The sequence below is a fragment of the Dipodascopsis tothii genome (assembly GCF_038497935.1).
Source record: "Dipodascopsis tothii strain CBS 759.85 unplaced genomic scaffold V1510scaffold_1, whole genome shotgun sequence".
Classification (NCBI taxonomy): Eukaryota; Fungi; Ascomycota; class Lipomycetes; order Lipomycetales; family Lipomycetaceae; genus Neoaidaea; species Neoaidaea tothii.
The window spans coordinates 461,021-483,578 of NW_027117985.1; the positions used below are offsets into that span (position 1 = coordinate 461,021).

The 22,558-nt window shown below is 48.7% G+C and overlaps 8 protein-coding genes across 8 annotated transcripts; 2 read left to right on the forward strand and 6 right to left on the reverse strand.

Moving 5' to 3' along the window:
- Positions 1-86: 86 nt before the first annotated feature.
- Positions 87-3,210, forward strand: V1510DRAFT_409284 (sulfate transporter family-domain-containing protein). The gene is made up of 2 exons (XM_066932561.1): positions 87-130; positions 163-3,210. Exon 2 carries the CDS (start codon positions 541-543, stop codon positions 2,851-2,853), a length of 2,313 nt encoding a protein of 770 aa, XP_066791815.1. The 5' UTR covers positions 87-130; positions 163-540; the 3' UTR covers positions 2,854-3,210.
- A 1,887-nt stretch (positions 3,211-5,097) lies between these two features.
- Positions 5,098-7,646, reverse strand: V1510DRAFT_359020 (uncharacterized protein; the record flags this gene model as incomplete). Its single annotated transcript, XM_066930955.1, has 3 exons — positions 5,098-5,307; positions 5,569-6,709; positions 6,751-7,646. Coding segments are annotated over 3 exons (2,247 nt in total), but the record flags the coding sequence as incomplete, so codon positions are not given.
- A 600-nt stretch (positions 7,647-8,246) lies between these two features.
- Positions 8,247-11,815, reverse strand: V1510DRAFT_409294 (armadillo-type protein). Its single transcript, XM_066932562.1, has 2 exons — positions 11,649-11,815; positions 8,247-11,600 (listed from the first exon to the last, which is right to left on the reverse strand). The coding sequence occupies exon 2, from the start codon at positions 11,585-11,587 to the stop codon at positions 8,444-8,446; it is 3,144 nt and encodes a 1,047-aa protein (XP_066791817.1). The 5' UTR covers positions 11,588-11,600; positions 11,649-11,815; the 3' UTR covers positions 8,247-8,443.
- A 623-nt stretch (positions 11,816-12,438) lies between these two features.
- V1510DRAFT_37230 (2-oxoacid dehydrogenases acyltransferase-domain-containing protein) lies at positions 12,439-14,738 on the reverse strand. Its single transcript, XM_066931491.1, has 4 exons — positions 14,211-14,738; positions 14,132-14,143; positions 14,020-14,087; positions 12,439-13,827 (listed from the first exon to the last, which is right to left on the reverse strand). Exons 1-4 carry the CDS (start codon positions 14,291-14,293, stop codon positions 12,557-12,559), a joined length of 1,434 nt encoding a protein of 477 aa, XP_066791818.1. The 5' UTR covers positions 14,294-14,738; the 3' UTR covers positions 12,439-12,556.
- A 446-nt stretch (positions 14,739-15,184) lies between these two features.
- On the reverse strand, positions 15,185-17,176 carry V1510DRAFT_424514 (uncharacterized protein; the record flags this gene model as incomplete). The annotated part of the gene is given in 2 exon segments (XM_066935097.1): positions 15,185-16,909; positions 16,922-17,176. 2 exon segments carry the CDS (start codon positions 17,174-17,176, stop codon positions 15,185-15,187), a joined length of 1,980 nt encoding a protein of 659 aa, XP_066791819.1.
- A 428-nt stretch (positions 17,177-17,604) lies between these two features.
- On the reverse strand, positions 17,605-18,663 carry V1510DRAFT_409300 (4'-phosphopantetheinyl transferase superfamily). Its single transcript, XM_066932563.1, has 2 exons — positions 18,515-18,663; positions 17,605-18,483 (listed from the first exon to the last, which is right to left on the reverse strand). The coding sequence occupies exons 1-2, from the start codon at positions 18,605-18,607 to the stop codon at positions 17,785-17,787; spliced, it is 792 nt and encodes a 263-aa protein (XP_066791820.1). The 5' UTR covers positions 18,608-18,663; the 3' UTR covers positions 17,605-17,784.
- A 270-nt stretch (positions 18,664-18,933) lies between these two features.
- On the forward strand, positions 18,934-20,448 carry V1510DRAFT_4404 (uncharacterized protein). The gene is made up of 4 exons (XM_066935610.1): positions 18,934-19,271; positions 19,321-19,374; positions 19,409-19,433; positions 19,467-20,448. Exons 2-4 carry the CDS (start codon positions 19,321-19,323, stop codon positions 20,156-20,158), a joined length of 771 nt encoding a protein of 256 aa, XP_066791821.1. The 5' UTR covers positions 18,934-19,271; the 3' UTR covers positions 20,159-20,448.
- Positions 20,449-20,738: 290 nt separating this feature from the next.
- On the reverse strand, positions 20,739-22,108 carry V1510DRAFT_358673 (cell division control protein 3; the record flags this gene model as incomplete). The annotated part of the gene is made up of 3 exons (XM_066930931.1): positions 20,739-21,374; positions 21,409-21,869; positions 21,904-22,108. The coding sequence occupies 3 exons, from the start codon at positions 22,106-22,108 to the stop codon at positions 20,739-20,741; spliced, it is 1,302 nt and encodes a 433-aa protein (XP_066791822.1).
- Between the last annotated feature and the right edge of the window lie 450 nt (positions 22,109-22,558).

The window sequence follows — 22,558 nt, forward strand, 5'->3', positions numbered from 1 at the left end:
CGGGGTGGCGTCGCCAGTGCGGGGACAGAGCCGCACATCAAGCGGCTCAGCCCCGCGGGGACCTGGCCCGCACGCGCGCAGCAGACGCCAGACTCCCTGGACCGGGTCCATGCAGCACGGTGGACTGAGTCCGCCCAGCGGCACGGCGGCCGGTAACACCGGCCGCCCAACCGAGCCTGGCGCGGTAACCCATGGCCTAGGCCGCCGACCGTTAGACACGTTAGCTGGACGGCCGGGTAATGGCAGTTAGCCCGGAATGCAGCCACACACCATGTCCTTATCGGGTGCGCCGGCTCGTGGACCCAGGTCCGATACGGTGACCCGCCCGTTCGCATCTTCCGACCAGCCCACAACGCCAATACGAGCCCACCGGGTAGATAGCACCGCCGCTAGCCAGACCACGATGGCAGCTGAATAAGACAGCCCGCCGCAGGCGGCTAAAGACCCACGCGCAGCAATATAAGCCCCGTCGCGCCTACGGCCACGCTCCCCACAGCTGTCCGAAGCCTCGTCTTTGATCCGCTCACGCACACATCGATCATGTCGCCCAACGAGAGCTCGAGTCTGCTGCCGGACTCGGCGTCGGTTCACTCGGCCGCGTCGTCGTCGGCCTTTTCGCTAGGATCCTTCCGTCAGCGCATGTCCAACGCGATCTCGGCGCGGCTGTCGCCCTCGGCCCTACCCACCACGGCCCCGCTTTCGCGCTCGACCACGGGCGAGGATGCCACTGTCATCGGAGCTGATTCTGCTGCCGTGTCCGTTAACGAGAAGTACACCGGCCTGGAGGACGCGCCCGTACCGGTGTCTACCACACTGCTTGGCGCGCCCCGCAACTCAGAGTACGGCGCGATCGAGACCGACGGCGCAGCGCCCACTGGTGATGGCGCCCCAAAGTACACGCGGGACTATGTCCTTTACCAGGCGAAGAACCTGGCGTTCTACTACGTGCCTCTGCTGACCTGGATGCCGCACTACAAGCTCTCAGCTCTGCCAGGCGACCTCATCGCTGGTCTTTCCGTGGCGTCCTTCAACTTGCCGCTCAGTATCTCATACGCGCTGAACCTGTGCCATGTGCCAGCAAAGTATGGTCTCATCGGCTTCGCGTTTCCCCAGCTCGTATATTCCGTCCTCGGCTCTGTCCCCATCATGGTGACCGGTCCTGAACCGGCGATCTCTTTCATCGTCGGAGAGACTATTTCGCCTTTCATTTATGGTCCCGACCGAGACCCCATGGACGCCATCATCTATGTTGCTCTGATCTCGTTCATTGGCGCGATCTCGCTTATCTTGGCGTCGTTCCTCCGCCTGGGTTTCCTCGACTCGATTTTGTCTAAGTCGTTCCTCCGAGGTTTCATCTCGGCTGCCGGCTGCATCATCTTTGTCGACCAGCTCATTATCGGCCTCGGTCTGTCAGCCCTCGGACGCATGGAGAATGTTGGCCAGTTGACCGCTGTCGGCAAGCTTGGATTTATCTTCCGCAACCTCGGAAACACACACTTCCTGACGGCCATGGTCTTTTTTCCTAGTCTGATCTTCATGGTATTTTTCAAGTATTTCAAGCAGATGCATGTCCACCAGATGCGCTGGCTCGCATATGTTCCTGACATCCTTCTTGTTGTCATTTGCTCTACCGCGATTTCATTCGCTCTCAAGTGGGACAACCAGGGCCTCGAGGTCCTTGGCGCGGTGGATGTTGGCTCTATTGAGCTACGCTCGCCGTTGACGGCCAGTACCTTCGACAAATTCAAGGAAATCCTCTCGGGAGGTATTCTTGTTACTGTCCTTGGTTTCTACCAGTCTGCCATCGTCGCTAAGTCTTTTGCCGACAGCGACTACGAGACCAATGTGTCGGGCAACAGAGAGATGTTTGCTCTGGGTGTTTCTAACCTGGTTGGAACTTTCATGTTCTCGCTTCCTGTCTATGGCGGATACGGTCGCTCGAAGGCGAACAAGCTTTGTGGCGCGACCTCTCAGGTCTCATCCATGGTCTTCGGTGTGGTGTCGATCATCGTGTTGTTCTTCCTCATGCCCCTACTTTACTACCTGCCGAACGCAATTCTGGGCTCCGTTCTGTCGATTGTGTGTTTGGCCATGGTTGAGGAGACACCAGCTGCGCTTGCATTCTACTACAAGATTAAGGCCTTTAAGGATATCGGAATGATTGTTCTCATCTTGATCATCGGCGCTGTTGTCTCGCTGAAGATGGGAATTCTCATCGGAATTGTCATCAACATCTTCCAGGTTCTGCGCCACGCCACTCGCCAGCGTATCCAGATCCTTGGCCGCGTTCCCGGCACGAACGAAATCACGTCGATCGATAATCCAGTCTTGCAAGAAAAGACCGACAAGGATGTTGATCTTGAGAGTAACTTCTCGGTTGAGCAGATCGATCACTGCCTTGTCGTGAAGATCGCCGAACCAATGACGTTCTCGAACTGCGGTGAGCTGAAGACTCGACTCAAGCGTCTCGAGAAGTACGGCACCCTTAATGTACACCCCTCGCAGCCGCGCACCCGCGAGAGCGACAAGAATGGCAGTATCATTATGGATCTCGAGGGCATGACCGACTGCGATACCTCAGCCATCCAGGCTCTGCTCGAGATTGTCCGTGACTACAAGACTAAGGGACAGCTGATCTATTTCTCACGTCTAACGGCTAAACGGCACGTTCGCGACCTTTTTTACCGCTCGGGCATGGTTAAGCTTGTAACCTACGAAGACGGAGTGCCTGCGTTCTACTCGTCTATCAGCGAGGCCATGGCTGCACTTGATAGGCGCAACTATGATCAGGACTCCGCGACGGACTTTGAGTCTATGGGCGCTTTGTCCAAGGAGACTTCGTATCAGGTTTGAAGGATTTACACTTCCGTTACAATTGTGTACTTCAGCTCAATTGGGGGCATTTCATTTCTCAGATTGTTAACTCGACTGCTTATCGGCACCGCAGTGCGTCTGCAGAAAACCATCGGCATTAACTGTTACTTTTTTGTTTACATCACGTTTGGCTGTGGGATTTGGGGCAGGGGGATTTGTGTACTGGTTATTGTACTAATTATGTTCATGTTTATGGTAATAAATTCAGGCCGGTCAACGTCAGCTCCTAGGGCTTTGTGTTTGACCAGTTCGGCTTGGATATGAGATACGAGACGACGGACATGTGATTTGATAGTAGGAGGATGAGAAGTAATAAAAATATTTACTACACTTAAAGTTAGCCCAGACGACATGATTGAACGTTTGTTCGTCCGTAGGGGTCCGATGGTTTTGCCGTGATAACAGCGGGGGCGGCATTTGATGGAACAGGGAATGTACGTTGTCCTCCTGTTATGCTAGCTAGCACCTAGCTTTGCGTCCGGTGGCGGTCGTACTCATGGAGCGCGATGTAGGTGGATCTATTCGCTAAGGGTTGATGAGATAAACCCGCTTAACAACGGAGCTAAACAAATACAGGCTTTCAAGCGTCACCTGCATGGGACTGAGGTAAGAGCTTCTGTTCAGGATCTAGTAGCTAGTGGAATGCCAGCTTGCCATAGCGGACTCGGCGCCTTCGTTCTCGGACTCAGTCCAGGTCCGAGACACTTTCGTAGAGACCGTTCCTAGTACACTTTAGATTTTATACCTTATGTAAGAACAAACGCGTAACAGTCAAGCTACAGTCGGCTGGATTGCTGTACGCCCTGTGTTACCCAACACCCCCGTAACACGACCGAACGAATCTCCCATACCGAAGGCGCAGCGGTAGAAGACCTTTAAACAACGACAGAGGTCCCACCACTGGCCAGCTTCCACAAACAGATGCGCATTACTGCATCCTGCATAATCTCTTCTTTCTCTATTTATTATCTTTTGAAGGCAGACAATTGATGACATTACGCATTCTACGCGTTGCGCCCTGACCTTGTAGTGAAATCAAACATTCAATAGTAGCCGTGCTCGGTTTCGCAACACAATAGTGCTTGGCTGGAAGCGCCTGAGCGAAGGTTGGGCTGCATTAGAGAATTACGATATTCATTCGTACTGCCAGTAGCACATTTGTAACAGCGCGTCTTACCTATAGATACAATCCTAATCCTGAACGCACAAATCCACCATAAATCAAAACGTGCTATACACTAGATATAATTACAGAATGAAGTCTCGATGAAATTCGGTGAGACCTTCAAAAAAATTTGCTGAAAAGTTGCTGAAAAACTCTTCGAAGACGCCACCGTCGGTACTGTCCTCTGCTTGCCCACTATACACAGACTGCCTTGCATGTGCCGGAGTCCCAGGGACGTCGCCTGCGGCTGGTAATTCGGTATCACTTTGGCTCAAATTCTGGATTGGTTCATAATCTGCTGCATTGCTAGCATTGTAGGCAGGTAGGGTAGGTGCGTGACTGTGATGAATGGACTGAGGGGGAATGGCTACATGATATAGGCCGGATTCACTTGTACTCATTTGTCCGGATAAATCGGGTGTTGATCCGCCATTGAGAGGCATATTTGCTGGACCTTGCGAAAATGGCATGTTGACATGATCCCGATGGCTGGACTGTCCTGAATCTGCCCCGTAAGGAGATTGTCCTGCATTGAAAAACTGTTTCAATGCCACTCCCGTGGTGTTCGGCATGTGATACATCGGAGGTAAAATTCCACTGTTCCTGCCCGAAGACCACGCGATATCGGTTTGTCCCTCAGAGGATGAGACAATAGACGGCATGAGACTATTCAACTCGGTAGCCAGACCTGGGGTGCGGTCGTGGACGGAGGGTATCTCTAAGCTACCAGTCACGCGAGTGTCTCTGCCGGCGCCACCAGCATGTGGTGGAGCCGTTGGAAAACTGCCCATTTTTCCCTGCTCGGCGACACCCTTTCGACTGTCTGAAGCCATTGGCTGCTGTAGAAAAGAATTATGGCGCGCTCCTTGTAAGATCGAGCTAGATCCAGATGGTCGTTGCATAGGCTGTGGACGGGTAAACTGGGCGGCAAAGGCCAGCATCTCATTCAGCGATTTATCCGTGCAAACAGCTTCCTCGATCTCTTTGCTGGCCCGTAAAAACGAACGAGAGAACGAATACGGAGACAGGAATATGCTGTGCAACTGTAGATCAAAGCAGAACAAGTCAAACAAGCCAAATGACTTGCTAATCCACAGCAAGGTTCGGAAGTTTTGCTTTGCCTTGACCGACAGATCTGAAATCAGAGACATGGTCGAAAGTATCTGTTTGCAGTAGCACATGACTTCGAACCCGAATTGGTTTTTGTTGAAGATATCCAAAAGCACCACTAAAGCCTTCGAAGTCTCAAATTTTGGTAAATCACGTTTCTCAGGACCGGCTTGTGGAGTGATGTTTTCGCCGTAAATCCCGTCTTGATGGCGCGAGCTGGATGTTTTTTCATTACTGCTGTCCACATTTTCGTCATTATCGTCTTCATCTTCGTCATGTAATTGCTTCGAGAACTTCCCATTACTGTCTCGCATGTCTCCAAGAGCTGACGGTACTGACCGTAGATTGTTTCTTAAAACCTGGTCCAGTCCTGCTGCTGATCCTACCCGCTCTGGCTCTGGAACGGCATCTCTTCGAACAGATTGAGTGCCCTCTCCTGTCATCGCCATGTAGTCACGTTTTTTGCCGTTGGAACCGACAGGTAGCGTACTCTTACCGATCACATAAATACATATATCGAACAGAATGAAACTTTCGAAGAAAAGAACATGATTCATCCAGACCGGCCAGTAAGATCCTGACTTCAGGCCTTGAAGCTTCTCGAGTAGCGCTATGAACTCACGAGTTGACGCAAAAAACGTTCTGTACCCTTCGTGTGTATAATGATGAACAGACATACTGCTGTGGCGGTGATACAAAAATGATGAATGGATGGTCAGTCTGATAAATGAGGCAAATAATCGACAATATACTGTAGCCTCATTGGAGAATTCTGGACCGTATCTTTGCTCCCAGCCGCCAACAATTTGTTGAACTTTGATGTCAAGTGTATTGGCAATTTCGATGGCTGCCAAGGTATGCTCCCTTATAAATTTTTGACCTTTCTTTAAGAAAAACATCAGATATACTTCTTGAAGAAGATCTGATAGCTCCGCTATACCGACAAATGACTGTAGACATGATTCCAATGGAATATCAAACGTACCACTTCTCGAGTTTTTCGGTCCTCCAAGTGCTAGCCAGGTGACATCAGATGCTGACCTGCCAGGACCTACCACGAGCTCGTAAAGTTCTTCGGCAGTTGGAATTGGGGCATCACAATAGTCTTTCATGATTTTTGGTAGGCCGAGAAAACGCACGATAATCCAACTGTCTCGTATACAGATTGAGCGCCATATAGATTTCCGTAGTGTCCGTTCCCATAAGGGAATTTTCCAATCAGAACAGTCAATATGTAATCTCAACTCAATTGCTGCAGACACCGCCGAGCCATGAGGCATGAGCACCCCTCTGTCATTCAAACATTCACAAATCAAAACCAAAGCTTGAACGGTATCGAGAGACGGATAAATTATCTTACTCCCGAAAGCGCTAAAGAAATGATTGGTAAATTCACGCTGCAATACCGCCCTGTCTTTTAATGGGATCGATGGGCAGTAACCCACGGTGATGGCAAATACCGCCAAGAGTAGAGGCGTGCTCTCCTTATCTTGTCTATAAGCTTCCATGAAATGACGTCGATGCACGATTGGGTTCATGGGATTTAACAGTCCAAAGTATCTAAAACGTCAGCCAAGCTTTCTTAATATCCTGTCAAATACATTTCAGTGAGCTCTTCTCCATATCTTCTCTTCCATTCCAGTACCCGTCTCACTGCCGAAGGATCAAAGCTGCTGAATGACCTGTTGGTGACCATGTCGTTTGGAAATGAAAAGGCGAAGATTGGCTCGACAGGATCATTACGCAACATTTTATAACCTGATGAGATTCCTGCTGGTCGCTTGTTGGAATCCACAACGCGCATAAATATATCTGGACAGACGAGCGATAGCGACATATAGACCATGTAATATTCGCAACTTCCGATGGTTGTCTGAGCAGTACTCTCCTCTATAGGAAATCCTGAGTAAAAAGGTCGCGGAGCGACCAATGGCTCGGCACCACGCATATTCAGCCATGAAGGTGTAGGACCATTTGCGTAAGCCGAAAAGTAGGGTGCATCGGCAGTATCCGATTGGCTTGCGGACTCACATTGTGCGTCAGTATGCGTTGCCTGTTTTGTTACAGGTACCGCGGCTGGTACCGGGCCAAGATGAGAATTTGCTGACAGCGTTGGTAGCGACAGTGTGTTCGTCAGTTTCTTGGAAACCCGTTTTTTCCGAGGAGTGATAGTGCACAATAGTCCTTTTTTCTTACAGCGAACACAAGGTCCGGTGCGAGAATCATTTATACATTTAATCTTATGGCGCTGGCATTGAGTACAGGCACGCTGAAGATTCCCAGAAATACTATTCGGCCGTTGTCTTGATTGTCCACCTGGACTGGCTGTCGTCGCTCCGTTGGATGCGCTATCGGATACCAAGCCCAGTGATGTACCGTCGAGAGGCGTAGAAGAGGCGGAATGTCCTGCAGAAGCCTCTCTCGGCGGGGTCACCTCTAGAGAATGGAGAGGCGAGTGGCCCGGAGATGGTGTTGATTGTGGAGATAAAGACCCCATCTCAAACTTCTAGTCCTCCGCCACCGCTTGCAAAGCATAGGCCGGACAGGTCATCTACCGTAAGTGGATCTGGTCTATCGTCGTGTTCGGATTAAAAAAGTACGGAAGGCGCAATCCAAAGATCGAATTAACTGATATACGATCTTTGCTATACCTGTTGTGAACTCCAGTATCTGCGAGTAGGACGCTGATGATATTAATCGTTGGAAAGTTAGGATATGTAGCTCTCAACTGGAAAACCGCATGTAATGAACTGAAGGCTACATAAATTCAGCATCTGAGGTCTTTTAGCAAGCTTACATCGTAAACATCTTCCGTTTGTAGATTTCTTTGCCGTGGGTATTACCCTATCGTAGTATGAAATTAAGTATTCAATACTTAGTGGGTGATTTTAACTTGTCTGCTTTGAAATTTGCCTTGCTGGCCCAACCGGTAGAGCTAAGACTCTAACTTGAACTCAATGTTGGGGTTCGAGCCTCCTGTGATGCTCTTTAACGCTGGATTTCGATTCACAATTTCGATTCACCTTATGCAATACTTTTTGGTACCGATTCACATTACGCAATTATTGAATGACTTATTGGTATGGGCTAATTGGTATAATAGATATTTAGTCATGTATTGATTGCTCTATAGCCCACTATCAGATTACATTATGGAAACTTTTATCACTCAGGACATTTTGCTTCTGATTCCAATAAGACGTTCATCTAATTTGAGATTAAGCAAAAGCTAACAGAAAAGACAATAAACGAAAATTACAAAAAAATCTGGCAGTTTGGAAAAAAACCAATCGCTTAGAACTCGTCGTCAGACGAAACATAAGCATCGCCCAATTTCTTCTTCTTGGCCATTCTCTCCTTCTTCTTCTTACGCAACTCAGCTGCCGAGAGCTTCTTTGCTTTCTTCGCAGTCTCAATCTTGTTGCCCATGGCGTCGAACTTGTCTTCCTCTTCGCCCTCCTTTGAATCCAAGCGTGGACCGGATCCCTGACCCTGGACCCAGTTGTGACCAGAGGGAGTCATCTTACCATCAAGAACAGCCCACACTTCCTCAGTCAGATCTTTCGTGAACTCAGCCGAGTGCGTGATGATAACAATGCCGCCAGCGAAAGTCTTCAGGGCCTTGGAGAGAGCACCCAGAGAATCTCTGTCAAGATAGTTGGTAGGCTCGTCGAGAACGATAAGGTGAGGACGCTGCCAAGTGCAGGCAGCCAGCACAAGCTTCACCTTCTGTCCTCCAGAAAGACCGCGGATCCGCGAGTGAGAGACAAGCTCAGCGTCAAGTCCCAGCATAGCGCAGTGAGACTCAATCTCTTTGCGGGTGAGCGGACGGAACTGACCAGAAGCAAGCGCCTCCTTCATATCAACCTCAGCCACCATTTTAGCATGGGTAGCGATGAGCTCGTTGCGGGGAATCCAGGCATTGTCCGCAGTCAACATAGGAACCCAGCGCTCATTCTTCATTCCGATGTTCTCACCAAGGGTGAAAGAACACTCGTATTCGTAGGTGTTCTTAAACTTTCTGCGAGAGTGGACAGCGACGACACGACGAGGAGTGCCCTCGATCTTATAAATATGGTTCATCGCCTCCTCGTCAGACTCAGTGATGATACGGTTGGCACGGTCCATGGTCTCACGGTCCTCGCCAGTCTGGAAACGCCACTGGATGTACTCGGAGGGAGTTGAGTCGAGGTGGTTGTCGATGTGAGCGAAAGCATGCTGCTTAATGTAGGCAATGCGGCAGTTCTCGTGCACATAGACCTCGCCCGTAGTGGGCAGTAGCTCACCGGTAAGAACGTTGATAAGTGTTGATTTTCCGGCACCATTGGGTCCAATAACGGCAATACGCGAAGACAGCGAGCACTGAAAGTTGATTCCCTGAATCTGCGGCTTACTGGTACCAGGGTACTGGAACGACATGTTCGACACCTTGACGATAGCCTTCTGCTTCGTCTTGACACCCTCAAGGAAACCAGGTTCGGGGAAGGTGAATTCCATCTCCGAAGCACCAAGTTCATAGTACGACTTCGCGGATGGGACCTTCTTGACAAACTCGGAAAGGTTACCCTTGTACTTCTTCAGCTTGAAACGTTCGTAGTGAATGATGAACTCAACGACATGGTCAAGGAATCCCGAATCATGGGAAACAATAATCGAAGTAACACCGCAAGTAATCAGGTAGTTTTCCAGCCAGGCCACGTTGACAGTGTCCAGGTGGTTGGTGGGCTCATCGAGCAGAAGAATGTCCGCCTTCTTGAGAACCGCGCGCGCGAGAGCCAGCTTCATCTTCCAACCGCCAGACAGAGCAGAGATAGGCTTGGCGATCATCTCAGCGGAAAATCCAACATCCGTCAGGGCCTTCACAGCCTCATCCTTGGAGGACAGTACAACATCGGGGTCCGAGGCGACGAAGTCAACAACCGACGTGTCAGCATGGGTACCGTCAATGTCGTGCTCAACATAGACAGTCTTGCACTCCTCCTGAGTCGGGAAACCGTCAACCTGGCCGTTGGCGATAGCACGCATCAGAGTAGACTTTCCGGAGCCGTTAGGGCCGCAAAGACCGTAACGACGACCACGCTTCAGACGAAGAGCAGTACGGTTGAGCAAGATCTTCGCACCGTAAGCGAGCGAAAACTCACAGTTACAAAGATCCTCGCCTTCCTCCTCTTCTTCGACCTCAGCAGAGCCACCCGGAATGTTCGCAATCGACTGCTTACGATATGTCTCGATCAACTCCTTCGCAGGCGCCTCATGAAGAAAGATCGTGAGGAATGGCAGAATCGACTCGGTCCATGAGATCGACTCATTGTTCTTCTCGTCGACAAAGTTACCAGCGGTGGCAGCGACATATTCCAGCACAGGTTCAAACTTCGGCGCGACCTTCTGGTCCTTGAGCAGACTCTTGAGCGTAGCAAGGCAGACGGCAGTGTCACCAGCTGTAGAAATCTCGGGGATTTTGCCGTCAACGACATCACCGACACGGATAAGGGTGTTGAGCGCACGCAGAGTAACGTCACGAGCCTCCGGGTCGGCAATGTTCTCGTGGTTCGCCTTAAGACCAGGCATAAGCTTGGAAAGGAAAGGAGCAACAATTTGAGGGTCGTCGACAAGCTTGCACATATTGTCGATAATGACAGCCGACTTACGCTTAATGGTCGTGTCACGCTCAGCCAAACCACGCGAGAGTAATGGAACCATAATGGACAGAGTACCAGAGGTAACTTCCTGAACGAAAGTCGTGGCACCAAGCAGATGCACTGTCTCAGGAACCTCAGTAGGCTTGGCAATACACTCGATGAGGGAGGGAATGAACTTCTCGATATCCTTGTTCTGGATGGTCTCCGTGGCCTTGATCATAGCGTTACGAGCGGCACGCTTCACATCAGCCTTAGTGTCCCACATAGCCTCAGACAACAGGGGAATGAGCTCGGGCATTCTAAGTGAAATCTGGCCGGGAGCAACCTCAACGACAGCAACGATGGTGTTCAGAGCAGCAACCTTCTCCGGCCACTTGGTAGCAGTGGAGACAACCTGCGACAGGATTGGGAGGATAAACTTGACCGAGTTAGGGTTGATAGCCTTAGCAACAGCGATGGCCGTAGGCTCAGCCAGGGCCTTGACGGGAATGATCTTGTCAGCCGCCTTGTCGAGAATCGACGGCAGTAGGCTAACGATATAAGCCTCGATCGTGGCCGAGTATCCCTTCAGAGCAATGGCCTGGATGGCAGCCAGGGCGTTCTGGCGAGCAACAGCATCTTTCTTGTTGTTGAGGGCAGCCTTCAGCTTGTTGATGATCTCAACAGGTGCGTCATGCTCTTCGACGGGACCGCTAATCAGGCTGGCAAAACTGGTAGCAGCAGCGTCTCTGTCCTCGGGGGTGGATGCAATAGAGAGCTTGGAGAAGAGCTCATTCAGGACCACGGAACTAGTAGCCATTTTTTATCCTTAACTACCAGTGTTAGCAGTCATTTTATCACATTTCACGGCTGATTACAACCTCCGGCGGTCGCCAGCTTGTCGAATCGCTCATAACTTGAGATCAAACAAATCTCCAGCTCTTGCCACGTGAAAAAAAATGCATCGTCGGTAAACCTCAGAGCAAACAAGTACTTACACAAAATCGACTTTAAAAAAAAAAAAGGGAAAAGAAAAAGGATAAAAGATTAAAAAAAATTCACCAGAATATGATGGGAGGAAAATTTTTTTGATGCACAGCGACTAGACAGTGGTTAGGGCAACAGCAGCGTGACTACTGCATGGCATTGCTGCAAAATAGCACAATGGGTTCAACGCTGTCTACTTGTGGATGTAAATGGAATGCCGTAACAAAATGTCGTTAATTGGTATTTGCTTATTCCACACCTGACGCAAAAAAAATTTTCTCCACGCCGTACCCGAGTCAGCGAATTAAAAACGGTGGAAGCACAAAGTGCCAAAGTGCCTAACAGTTCACCACGGGGTCCATCACCCGTTGCGGTCCATCACCCGTTGCGTCCATTACTCGTTACGCACAGATTCCGGCCATAGTAGACCGAATATTCAATGTATTATATAATAGCGTTGATGCTATTATCCACCAATTGGCCGGAGCGCACCATAGATTGCGTTCCTTACTACGTAGACTCAGCGTCGCGGGCGGGTCCGCCGACAGACGGCTACAGCAAGACATAGGGTCCACACTCTGGTGGCGCTGAGAATTCGCAGCCACGAATTACTAGAGTTATGCGGCTCTAAAGCACAAAACGCGAAATTTCCCGCTTCTTACCCGGCTGCTAAGTCACAACCTTATTGAAAGTGTCTGCCTGCGTAACATAAAATATGGGGTTGGAAACAGAAGTAGAATTAAGCCGTGTGGGCCAAAAGCCGTCTAGAGAGTAAATAACAATCAAATAATTGGCTTGCTGTTTACAGAAGGAGCTCCAAGGGATTTTCAATGATCTTCTTGAAAGCCTTAATCCACTCTCCACCGACAGCACCGTCGACGACACGGTGATCAAAGCTACCAGTAACAGTGATCGTGTCCTCAAATTTGATACCGCCATCTAGGTCTTCGACAGCGCGTCTCTCGGTGGTGCCAATAGCAAGAATAGTGCTCTGAGGGGGGTTGATGATCGATGTGAAGGATGTGACAGCGTTGTTCATGCCCATGTTCGAGATGGTAATGGTGCCTCCGGTATACTCTTCAGGCTTGAGCTTACCATCACGAGCTTTCTTACCAAGAGCTTTCACTTCACTCGAAATCGTGGCCAGACCCTTAGCATGCGCGTTCTTAACAATTGGTGTGATCAAACCGGTCGGAGTGGAGACAGCAACCGAAACGTCAACAACTGAATATTGGCGGATCACTCCGTCAGACTCAAGCCAGGCCGAGTTAGCAGTGGGGACCTGCAGAGACGCCAGCGCCATTGCCTTAATCAAAAAGTCGTTGACCGACAGACGGTACTTTCCATCCGCAGTCGAGTTCAGAGCCTCACGTAATTTAAGGAGCTTGCTGACTGAAACAACCGATGACACAAAATAATGAGGAGAGGTATTGACAGACGAAGACAAGCGGCTAGCGATCGTCTTACGCATGGAAGTGATAGGAATATCCTCGAAAGAACCGACAGTAGACGCGGCGGCGGGCGCAGCCTTAGCCGGCGCGGGCTTGTAGCTCTCAACATCAGCCTTAATGATACGGCCACCAGGGCCAGATCCCTTAATGTTTTTCAGAGGAATTCCTTGTTCAAGAGCGATTTTCTTGGCGACAGGCGAGGCTAAGATGGCAACTCTCGGTCCCTCCGGAACGGCGGTAGAAGCCGGCTTCGCTACTGGCTTAGGAATATCGGCGGCTTTCGGCTTCTCCGCAGGCTTCTCTGTAACGGGGGCGGGAGTAGAAGTCGTTCCCGCATCCACCGTAAAATCAGCAAACGCGGGAATGTCCGCCTCGTTTTCAACGAATACACCAATAGGTTTACCAACTGGGATGTCTTTGCCTCCTTCTTCAATCAGAACCTTAGCAAGATATCCTTCATCCTGAAACTCGAAATCCATTTGAGCCTTGTCGGTCTCAATTTCGACCAAAATATCACCAGGAGCAAGCGAATCACCAACAGCCTTCTGCCATTTGCCAACATTTCCCTGAGTCATGGTAGGCGAGAGTGCAGGCATATCGATCACCGTATGCGGTGGGTAAGCTTTAGGTCAGCAAAAAGCACAATTTACACGATAAAGCCATTCCAACCGACTAACAACTGCTGAACTGAAAATCGGGAACCGCATGCCACCAGAAAATCCGAACATTTGAAAACAAAGCGTTTTCTTTAGGCAATGGGGCGCCTACAATTGCTATCGCCGAACGAATGAAAAATACTTTATAGTCAACTTACACTTGGACGCATAGAGACGCGCAAGATTCGGGAGGACCAGCCTCTGAATAGAGAGAGTTGACGTGCGCCTGTAATCAATTAGTACAGATGTCCTGGTAGACGCGGTCGCAACTGATTGACGACGCTCCGCGAGTCAATAGTACGTCGAAAGGGTACCCCAACGAAGTGTTGGGACGGAAAAATATACATACTGCGGAATCGAGCGAATAGGGGCCAGAGGACCCACTAATCTGGAGACCCGAGAAACACGGCCAGCAAGAGAAGCAGATGACATTTCAAAATTTAACACGGTTAACAAACAAGAAATGTTATGGTCTTTAGAAACCGGTGAGTGAGGGAAAAAAAAAGGAAGGAAAAAAGGAAGACAAAATAAAGTAGGGTGGTGAGAAAACTAATTGGAGCGCACAAACCTTGGTGTCGGAAAAACACTCTTTGGTTTTCGTGGACTATCAACGCATTAAATGTCGCTTTGGCGTCTATTGCCGTGTTTAAGCGGAATCCCGCTTGACGACTATAAACTGTAGGGAAGGCTGGACGCTGAAAACGTACTAACTCCAGAGACTAGCCTATCTTCTACTAGGACTCCCACATAAATTCCTCTCAGAGGTAGCTCTACGTTAGCTAATCGTTTATGTAATACTCGGCATTGCGCTCTCTGCCGGTTGTCGGATAAACCCACTTGGGATCGGATGCCTGTTTACTATGAACACTAATATTTTGTGAGGGCACTCAACAAATTAACAAAACTGTGTTGTTGCGTCAAACGCACGACTCTCCGGGTCTGCGAGGTACGGGAGAAACCTCATTGTTTCTCAGTACAATATAGTCTTCCTGTTATAAATTATAGGTTACCTACAGATGAGCTATCAGTTTCTTTAGGAACACAACTGGCCACGTTAAGTTCTCCTGATATATCGATCCTGCGTTGCAGATGACCAGAACCAGGTGACCATGGCATTCTCTTGTCTGATGTTTGCTTCGCAAGCACGTATTGAGAGGATTCGAAACAAGTCAGTCAAGGGTAGCCTGACCCACCGGGACTAAGCTTGTACCGTAATAGAAAAACCCACACGGAAGACGCTCGCCCATCGACAGCCAGCCGATCGCGCAACTATGGATTATGTACACTTTATTAAACACAGTATCGACGTGCCATAGTAGCTAGCTATAGTTCATCACGGGCAACCAATAACCTGTCCCATCCCTCGGTATCTTCAAAAAGGCGTTTACCTTTCGACATAAGCGAACGAATAGAGGACTTCGCCTTGTATCTCCAATCTGCGCAGACTGTAGTTTTGGCGTCTTTAGGCCCGTCCATAGGACCATAATTTATGTATGCGTCAACGAGCTGCACGCAAGCCTCAACCGCGCTACTCCAAGATTCCTTAGATATCGGATTGGCATCAAAAGTGCTTAACGTCATACGAAAGGCTTTTTCGTACGAGGCCAATGCTTCCCAAGGCTGTCTTAGCCATTGATATATCCGTGACACTAGTAACCAGAGTTCAGGGTTTCTTGTTATAAGCAACGGAACCTGTTCCGTAAAGAGGCACACAGCAGATTTTTGGAAAAATGTCACAGGCGGATACTCTGTCTCGGTGACAAGTACATGGGAGAGCATTTTGAGTACGCCGATATCGATTGCAGCTTCACCATCTTTCTCTGACCTCAGCTTGATCAATTGAGAGGTAGCTCGAAGACATTCAGCCCAGTTTTCTACCTTAGCTGACACGATAACATAATTGCTCCAAATTCGCCAATCATCCGGGTTCAAGCGACAAGCGTGTGAAAGCGCGTTCATAGCCTCCTTCGTCTTGGCATCACCTTTAAGTAGAGCTGTGGAGAGATTCGCCCAGGATTTAGCATCTTCTTCGTCCTGAGAGACACATCGTGTAAAAGCTTCAGCTGCAGCCTCGTAGTTTTCCGCTTCTAGACCGGCACAACCGTATAAAAACCAAGCGGTCTTGTTTAATGGGTTCACTCGAAGCGAATCTTTCAAGTGGTTCATACAGGCTGTCATTTCGCCTTTGTTGAAGAAATATTCACCAAGAGACCTTTTGGCAGCAGGGTACTTCGCGATTTCCCAGGCTTTCAACCAGTACTCTGGCTCTTGCGTAATATCGCCTAGGACTGACCAGGCACGGCCACTATTAGCACCTTCTGGCGTACCAAGATACAGCTTCAAGTCCGCGATTGCCTCTGCTGCATTTCCACCAGCGGCTGTGCAAAGTGCAAGTTCAATTGGCAACTTGAGACGATAATATATTTCCTGCGCTGACTTCACCAGGCCGAGACTGATGTACTGTGATGCCAAAGAGAGATCAAGTTTCCATCGTGGGATAAGAGGCAAGCAATGTATGTACTTGAGTCTGTGGTGGTAGTCATCTGTAGCATCGACAGCGTGGGGAGAAGTGCTCTTGGTTGCATCAGCGCCCAAATCTTCTACCAAAGTTGCCATCTGAAGTAATCCACGCTCAACTGTTTTAGCAGAGTTCGATTCTAGCATACTGCGCTCCCAAAGACTTCGAGAGAATATGGTCCAATTAACAGACCCCTGAGGATTGGCTATAATACGTGAAACATATGCCATAAGCTGTTGGTTGGTAAGCGGATCATTATATGGAGATGTGGCTTTGAGTACTTGCTCTGTCATCAGCAAAATGCAGTTCTCGAGATCCGACAATCGAGATGGTGCATTGGGGTCTTCATCTTCAAGTTCCGGCGGGATTGGCTGAGTTTCGCGGTAAGATATTAGTTGGGATGCACTAGTATCGAAAGACCGATCGCCATCCCCTACGACATTGTATGTGGGGGTTTCTAGCAGAAGATCAGATTCGAGCTTGACATTGGAAGGGACACTGTTCATCGAAATCTCATGTTCACTAGTGCCCTTGGCCAATACCACCAGATGTGAAATGGCCCTAGTTTGATATTTTGTTCGCACAGCTTTGACGCCGGTTAAGACGAATGAGAAACTTGCCGCTTTGACCGCCAACGTAAGCGCTCTCTGCGCACGAGAATCATACGAGTAGGAAAGACACGATCGGGCTAGCTCGATATAGTATTCCGGGCTATCTGATGCAGTTTCGTCCAACAGCCTGAAGATCTTGTCATGTAGAGTACTCGAGTTAGCGTTCAGTAAAGACTGCTGGATCATCAAGCTCCGTGCAAGCCACTGCTTGATGCTCTTCAAAGTTCCCTGTTCAATCTCGTTCCGCTCATTGAGTTCAGTGAGAATGGCAATTGCGTAGATCAACAGGTAAGGCGCCCCAGTATGCACATATGCGGGCTCTGAGTCAACAGAGAGCTCAGTGATACACCCAGCCAGAAACTCTGAGTCATTCTTTAGGCTCTCCGTGAATATGCTGGAAGAGGCGTCGTCAAGTGGCGGGCCACAATAGTTGACTCGAAGAAATGCCGAAATGGCTGTCACGGCCGAGTCCAACAGACCCTCGGGCCTCTCCTGAGTTTTTGACAAAGATTTGATTACAGCTGGCCAAAATGGTATCGTCGGTCGCAGCAATATATGTTTGAGTGTCTCCATATTGCTACAGAAGAAAGAAGTGCTTGATCAAATTGAAGTACGGTGGAAAGTAAGAATAAGAAGTTTTTTTTTTGATTACGTAATAGTGAAGCTATGACACCAGGAACAGAATCTCAATTCCTGTAACAAACAGTTCGCCGCATAGACGGACAATTTTTGCAAAATCTTTTCAAATAGACTAGCTTTTGTTTGTGAAACAGACGCAAATGATATTGTGGTCTTTAGCGCCTGGCGCAAGCCATAACTTCACGCATGGTCCAGGCCTTTATAGATGAACGACGCTCAGGGAGATTTCCTGCAGGTGTAGCCACAGCTGCGATGACAGTCTCCGATAGTCGGAATAGTTCAAACCTCCAGTTCATGGGACGGTCGTTGACGAATAGTCGAGTGGCTGAAGTGTAAGGCCGCGCAGGAGACAGGAGTACAACGTCACGAAACTCGATTGAAAGCAAGTTTGTGACAATACCAATGCCAAGAGCTTTTGTATAAGCCTCCTTGAGTGCCCATAAATGAAACAGCGCAGAGACAGGATCATTGTGATCAGTCGAATACATGAAGGCATACTCATTTTTCGTAAACACATCTTGAAAGTCATCAATCCAATTAAACCCCCACTGAGGAGGTGGAATCGTTGACACTACATCGATTCCGACTGGCAAATGATCGTGCGAACGTACAGCAGCTGCAACAAAGCCAGCTTGATGTGACACATTGAAATCAAAGTGAGCTCCATCGTAGAAAGGGCGTCCAGCCTCTGTTTGTTGCAGCGTTACTTCTGACCACGGTACACCTTCAACAGATACCACTATCGCACGTTGGAGGAGCTTGGATCCAAGGTGCAACTTCGCGTCTGCGAAGAAGTGAAAGCCTGCCAAGCTGGCGCGGTCGGCATCGGTCACGAGCTGTGCGGCCATTCGATACTGTTGTCAGAAATGTCGATAAATGAGCTACTTCATGTTCGTGAGGCCATATCCTCTCAACATCAATGTATACGACCGCAATCCCATCATTACGAAGATCAGAGAGCTCGTCTTGCGACGCCATAGCGTACAAAACCTATCCTAAATGAAGACGCAGTATGTCCTATTCTCACGTGTATATCATGTGATCATGTTGTCACGTGAGAATACATGCTCCGTCACAATCGATAGTGGCGTGACAGCATTGGGTGATGTACCCTAGTAACCTGGATAGAATAGCTGTAGAGATATTGAAGCCCGTCTCAGCTCAGTAGACGGGTATGGCAAAATCGCAGCGAGAATGTTCCTGCTGCATTTGAGCTAGCCAGAGCGAAGCACGACGACAAATATAGCTGCTGGTGAAACCAGCGCTATGCTTATCAGCACGTTCATTTATTTGGATCGATGACTGTAGTGATTCTGGCAACCCGCAGATCGTTAATTCTGATGGCGAATGGGTCGTGAATATACGTGAACGCAGGAAAAATGCGGTGAACTGAATCATAGCGTGAAGGCCACACGCAGCTCTTGGGGTTGAGACGTGCTTGTCATGATTGGGTATTCTAGGGATTTCTATACTTAAGCTGTGGTGTTCCCAAAAGAGGTCTGGTTATATTACCGTCGCCATATTTGATTTTGGATCGCTTTCTTTTGTGTTCTCCTACACTACGTTCCTTTGATCCTTCAAGCTTCCATCGGTTTTGACGAGCGTCAACGTCTGCACGTTTCGTATCGTATATTTCGACAAGGTAAAGAACTATTAAGGACCACAATTTTGAATCGTCACTGACAGTGTAGATGGCTCCTTCCACCGCAGCGTCGTCGCAGAAGCGACTGCTGGACATGGTGAAAGTAAGGTCGTTTTAACGAAATGTGTTGACACTAGACACTCCAGTTCAGCTGGTTTGCGGGTAACGGCATCTTCTGGAACGTACTGACACCAGGCCACGTCCTCGTCCTTCTTGGAGTTTTATTCTACCTCATTTCGACCATAAAATTCTCGACCAACACAGCGTGGGCCCGATTCTGGTATCGTGAATCGTTTTTTTCCGTCATTATTACTTACAGCATCGTCCTCTTCCGTACGTACAAGTCAAGCTCACCGACTACCACGACGCTGTTGCGCGATGACAACGTACAGTATCTAGCCATAGCTCTTCTTTGGCTGTTCTCTCGTCCCCTCTTGATAACACTGCCGTCATTCGCGATCTATTCATTTTTCCATGTTCTAACATATTCTCGTTCGGTTCTACTACCGGCCTTAGGTCACGGTGCATCGTCTCCGCTCTCGACGCGCATACAGTCATTTGTTGACACTAACAATGACAAGTTCACGTCGGTAGTGGCTAACCTGGAGCTCCTTCTGCTGGCTCGCTTGGCGGTGAACGCCATCACGTTCCAGAAGGGATCGTGGGTCACGGTTCTGATTTACGGCGCCTTCATGCATTTCCGCTATGAGCAGTCTGTCTTCACGAAATTTGCAGTGCGCAACTGGGAAGTCCGAATTGATGGTTTGGTAGCTCACCCATCGGTACCTGCACCTGTGCGCTTGGGCTGGATACGTTTGAAGCAGATTGTAGCTAGTCTTAGCAGTACCCGTACGGCATCTGTGCCTACCGGAGCAAAGGCTCGATAGTTGAATAGCCAAATTCCACAACTGCTGGTGTTGTATAGTCTAGCACTTTCTAATACAGCGTCCGAAATGTAGCTCGTGCTCTATCCCTCTAGAGTCAGAGTTCCATTCCCTTTTAATGATTTTGCTGTAAAGTAGATATGTTACTAGCAGAAATTACGTGTGTGCACAATCGCGCTCATTTCAAGTCTTGCACAGGCAGCCAGATATTGCGCTACAAAGTAATACATAACTATTAATGATAAAATTTATCCTCTCTTACATACAGCGGTACAAAAGCAATCAAACTGAATAATGATAATATAATTGGAAAAGAAAAGAACGCAATCCGGTTACAATAAATGTCACAGTGCCCTGGCCCTGAATCTGAAAACCATGAAAAGTTCAGTCAGGTGCTTGAGAAGTCGATTAGAAGCTGTTAAATCGATACAGAGTTGGGAAAAAAGGCTCTGGTCTTTGTGGCATGCTGTTTCATCTGTTCTCTTGACTGAAACAGAGCTAGAGGTTAAATATTTTCTGCCCGCATTTTCTGCTCCATTACTAGGTATAGTGTATATAATTGCAACGCGTAGGCACCAGCAGTTTAGCGAAGAGAGAAGCCTTTCCGTCTACCCTTCTCCTCTATGGACCGACCGCTCTCAAATTTATGCTTCTTTTCTTCAAGTTCACGGCGCTGCTTCTCAAGCTGATCTTTCATCTCCTTGTGGCGAGCAAAAAGTTCCTCCTGTGATTGCTTCAGCTTTTGCTCCTTCTCAGCAACCTTTTGCTGGAAGACCATCTTCATCTCAGCTTCCATCTTGGCTAATTTTGCCTCATGGAGAGCACGCTCCTCTTCCATCTTGAGAGAGGGATTAACTTCCTTAAAGACCGTAGGATCCTGTGTGACTCCCATAGATATAAGCTTATCGGCACGATACTTTTCGTATAAAACAGTATTAGTGTACTCCTTGAGTTCCTCCATGTGGTTACGGATCAGCATCTGACGCAGCTTCACAAAATCGCAGTGCTCTTCGTTGTCCACCTCAATTACACCCCAAGGATATTTGCGGCCGCGAACCTTCGAACCGGCAGCATTCACCACCTCCGAGGTGGCACCAACTACGGCAAAAGGGATCTTAGCCATGATTTCATCGATCTCAGCGATGGTGTCCTCATCATCGAGATCGTATCTCGGGGCTTGGAAAATCTTAATGTCGTTGAACTCGATATCCGACATGATCTGCGGTGGTCAGCTTTGATAGCCTATGACATACTCTCTCCTTGAAGCTCTTGATCTCTTCATCGGTGAGCGTGTCTGACTTGGCAATAATCGGAATAATGTTGACTTTCGTATGAAGGTGCTTCATGACTTCGATGTCAAGCGGCTTGAGTGAATGGCCCGTCGGCTGGATAAAATACAAACACGCGTGAATACGATTGTCCGCGATGTTCAATCTGTTGACACGATTCTCGGCCTCAAGGTAGGCATCAAAGCGCTGCTCAACATTTTCCAGAATAGCTCTCCAAGCATCCTCGTTGTTCACAGAGTCGCCAAAGCCAGGAGTATCGACAACAGTCAGACGTAGCTTAACACCTTCCTCTTCCATTTCGGCGGATATGGACTGGATCGCCACCGTCTTCGGAGCCTCCATAGACGGTCTATGCGGTCTAGGAGGGTAAAGAGGCATATCGAAAAGCGTGCTGATCAAAGTAGACTTACCGAGTCCGCTCTCACCTGAAAGTTAGTGTAGGTAAGTAAATATACACACCAACTACCATGACGTTAAGACCGAAACCTTTCTGAAGACTCTTGCGGTGCCATTGACTAGGAAGGCTAGAAAATCCGACGTGACTCGAAAGCTTCCGTTTCACGATACTGGTGCCGTTTCCATTTGATGACACCGAGTTATCAGCGCTAGCCACAAAGTCGACTGACTTCTCAATAGAGAGTGATCCTATCTTTTCTTCAGTCATTGTGGTGCTTGACAGTGTGGCAATAGGTATTTTTGCTGTAGCTGATGAACTTGATGGACGATGATCGAGCGCGGCTTCGCAAAGCAAATCGTTAATGTCAAAGATATCAAAAACGGTCGACCTAGTTAAAAAGAATAACAAGTATGTCAGTCAAATATTCAAATCCCAATGTTTTCTGATCGCAACCGATGGGTGCCTGCACCCCGATTCCCAAATTGACCAGCACAGCAGACAATAGCGACGGAGGCAACAACGGCACGCACACAGTTCATAGACATCTCTCGTAGGTAGCTTGTTTGATAAGCTTCATTCTGCTGAGTGGACAGTTTGCCATGAATTAATCTAATAGCAGTCTACCCCGGACAAATTCGGGACAACGTAACGTAATGCTCCAAATCCAAGACGGTTCTGCTGCTTTCATCTATTACAATTGTATAGATAGATCTGCAG

Excerpts from the sequence above, each read along its gene's own strand:
- V1510DRAFT_409300 (XM_066932563.1), bottom strand. The coding sequence starts at position 18,607 with ATGGCGTCGCAAGACGAGCTCTCTGATCTTCGTAATGATGGGATTGCG. Across the intron at positions 18,484-18,514 it reads TATGGCCTCACGAACATGAA|TATCGAATGGCCGCACAGCT; the intron begins GTAGCTCATTTA and ends TTCTGACAACAG.
- V1510DRAFT_409284 (XM_066932561.1), top strand. The coding sequence starts at position 541 with ATGTCGCCCAACGAGAGCTCGAGTCTGCTGCCGGACTCGGCGTCGGTT.
- V1510DRAFT_37230 (XM_066931491.1), bottom strand. The coding sequence starts at position 14,293 with ATGTCATCTGCTTCTCTTGCTGGCCGTGTTTCTCGGGTCTCCAGATTA. Across the intron at positions 13,828-14,019 it reads GCGTCTCTATGCGTCCAAGT|CTTACCCACCGCATACGGTG; the intron begins GTAAGTTGACTA and ends GCTGACCTAAAG.
- V1510DRAFT_4404 (XM_066935610.1), top strand. The coding sequence starts at position 19,321 with ATGGCTCCTTCCACCGCAGCGTCGTCGCAGAAGCGACTGCTGGACATG. Across the intron at positions 19,375-19,408 it reads GACTGCTGGACATGGTGAAA|ACACTCCAGTTCAGCTGGTT; the intron begins GTAAGGTCGTTT and ends TGTTGACACTAG. Across the intron at positions 19,434-19,466 it reads CCAGTTCAGCTGGTTTGCGG|GCCACGTCCTCGTCCTTCTT; the intron begins GTAACGGCATCT and ends TACTGACACCAG.
- V1510DRAFT_409294 (XM_066932562.1), bottom strand. The coding sequence starts at position 11,587 with ATGGCTACTAGTTCCGTGGTCCTGAATGAGCTCTTCTCCAAGCTCTCT.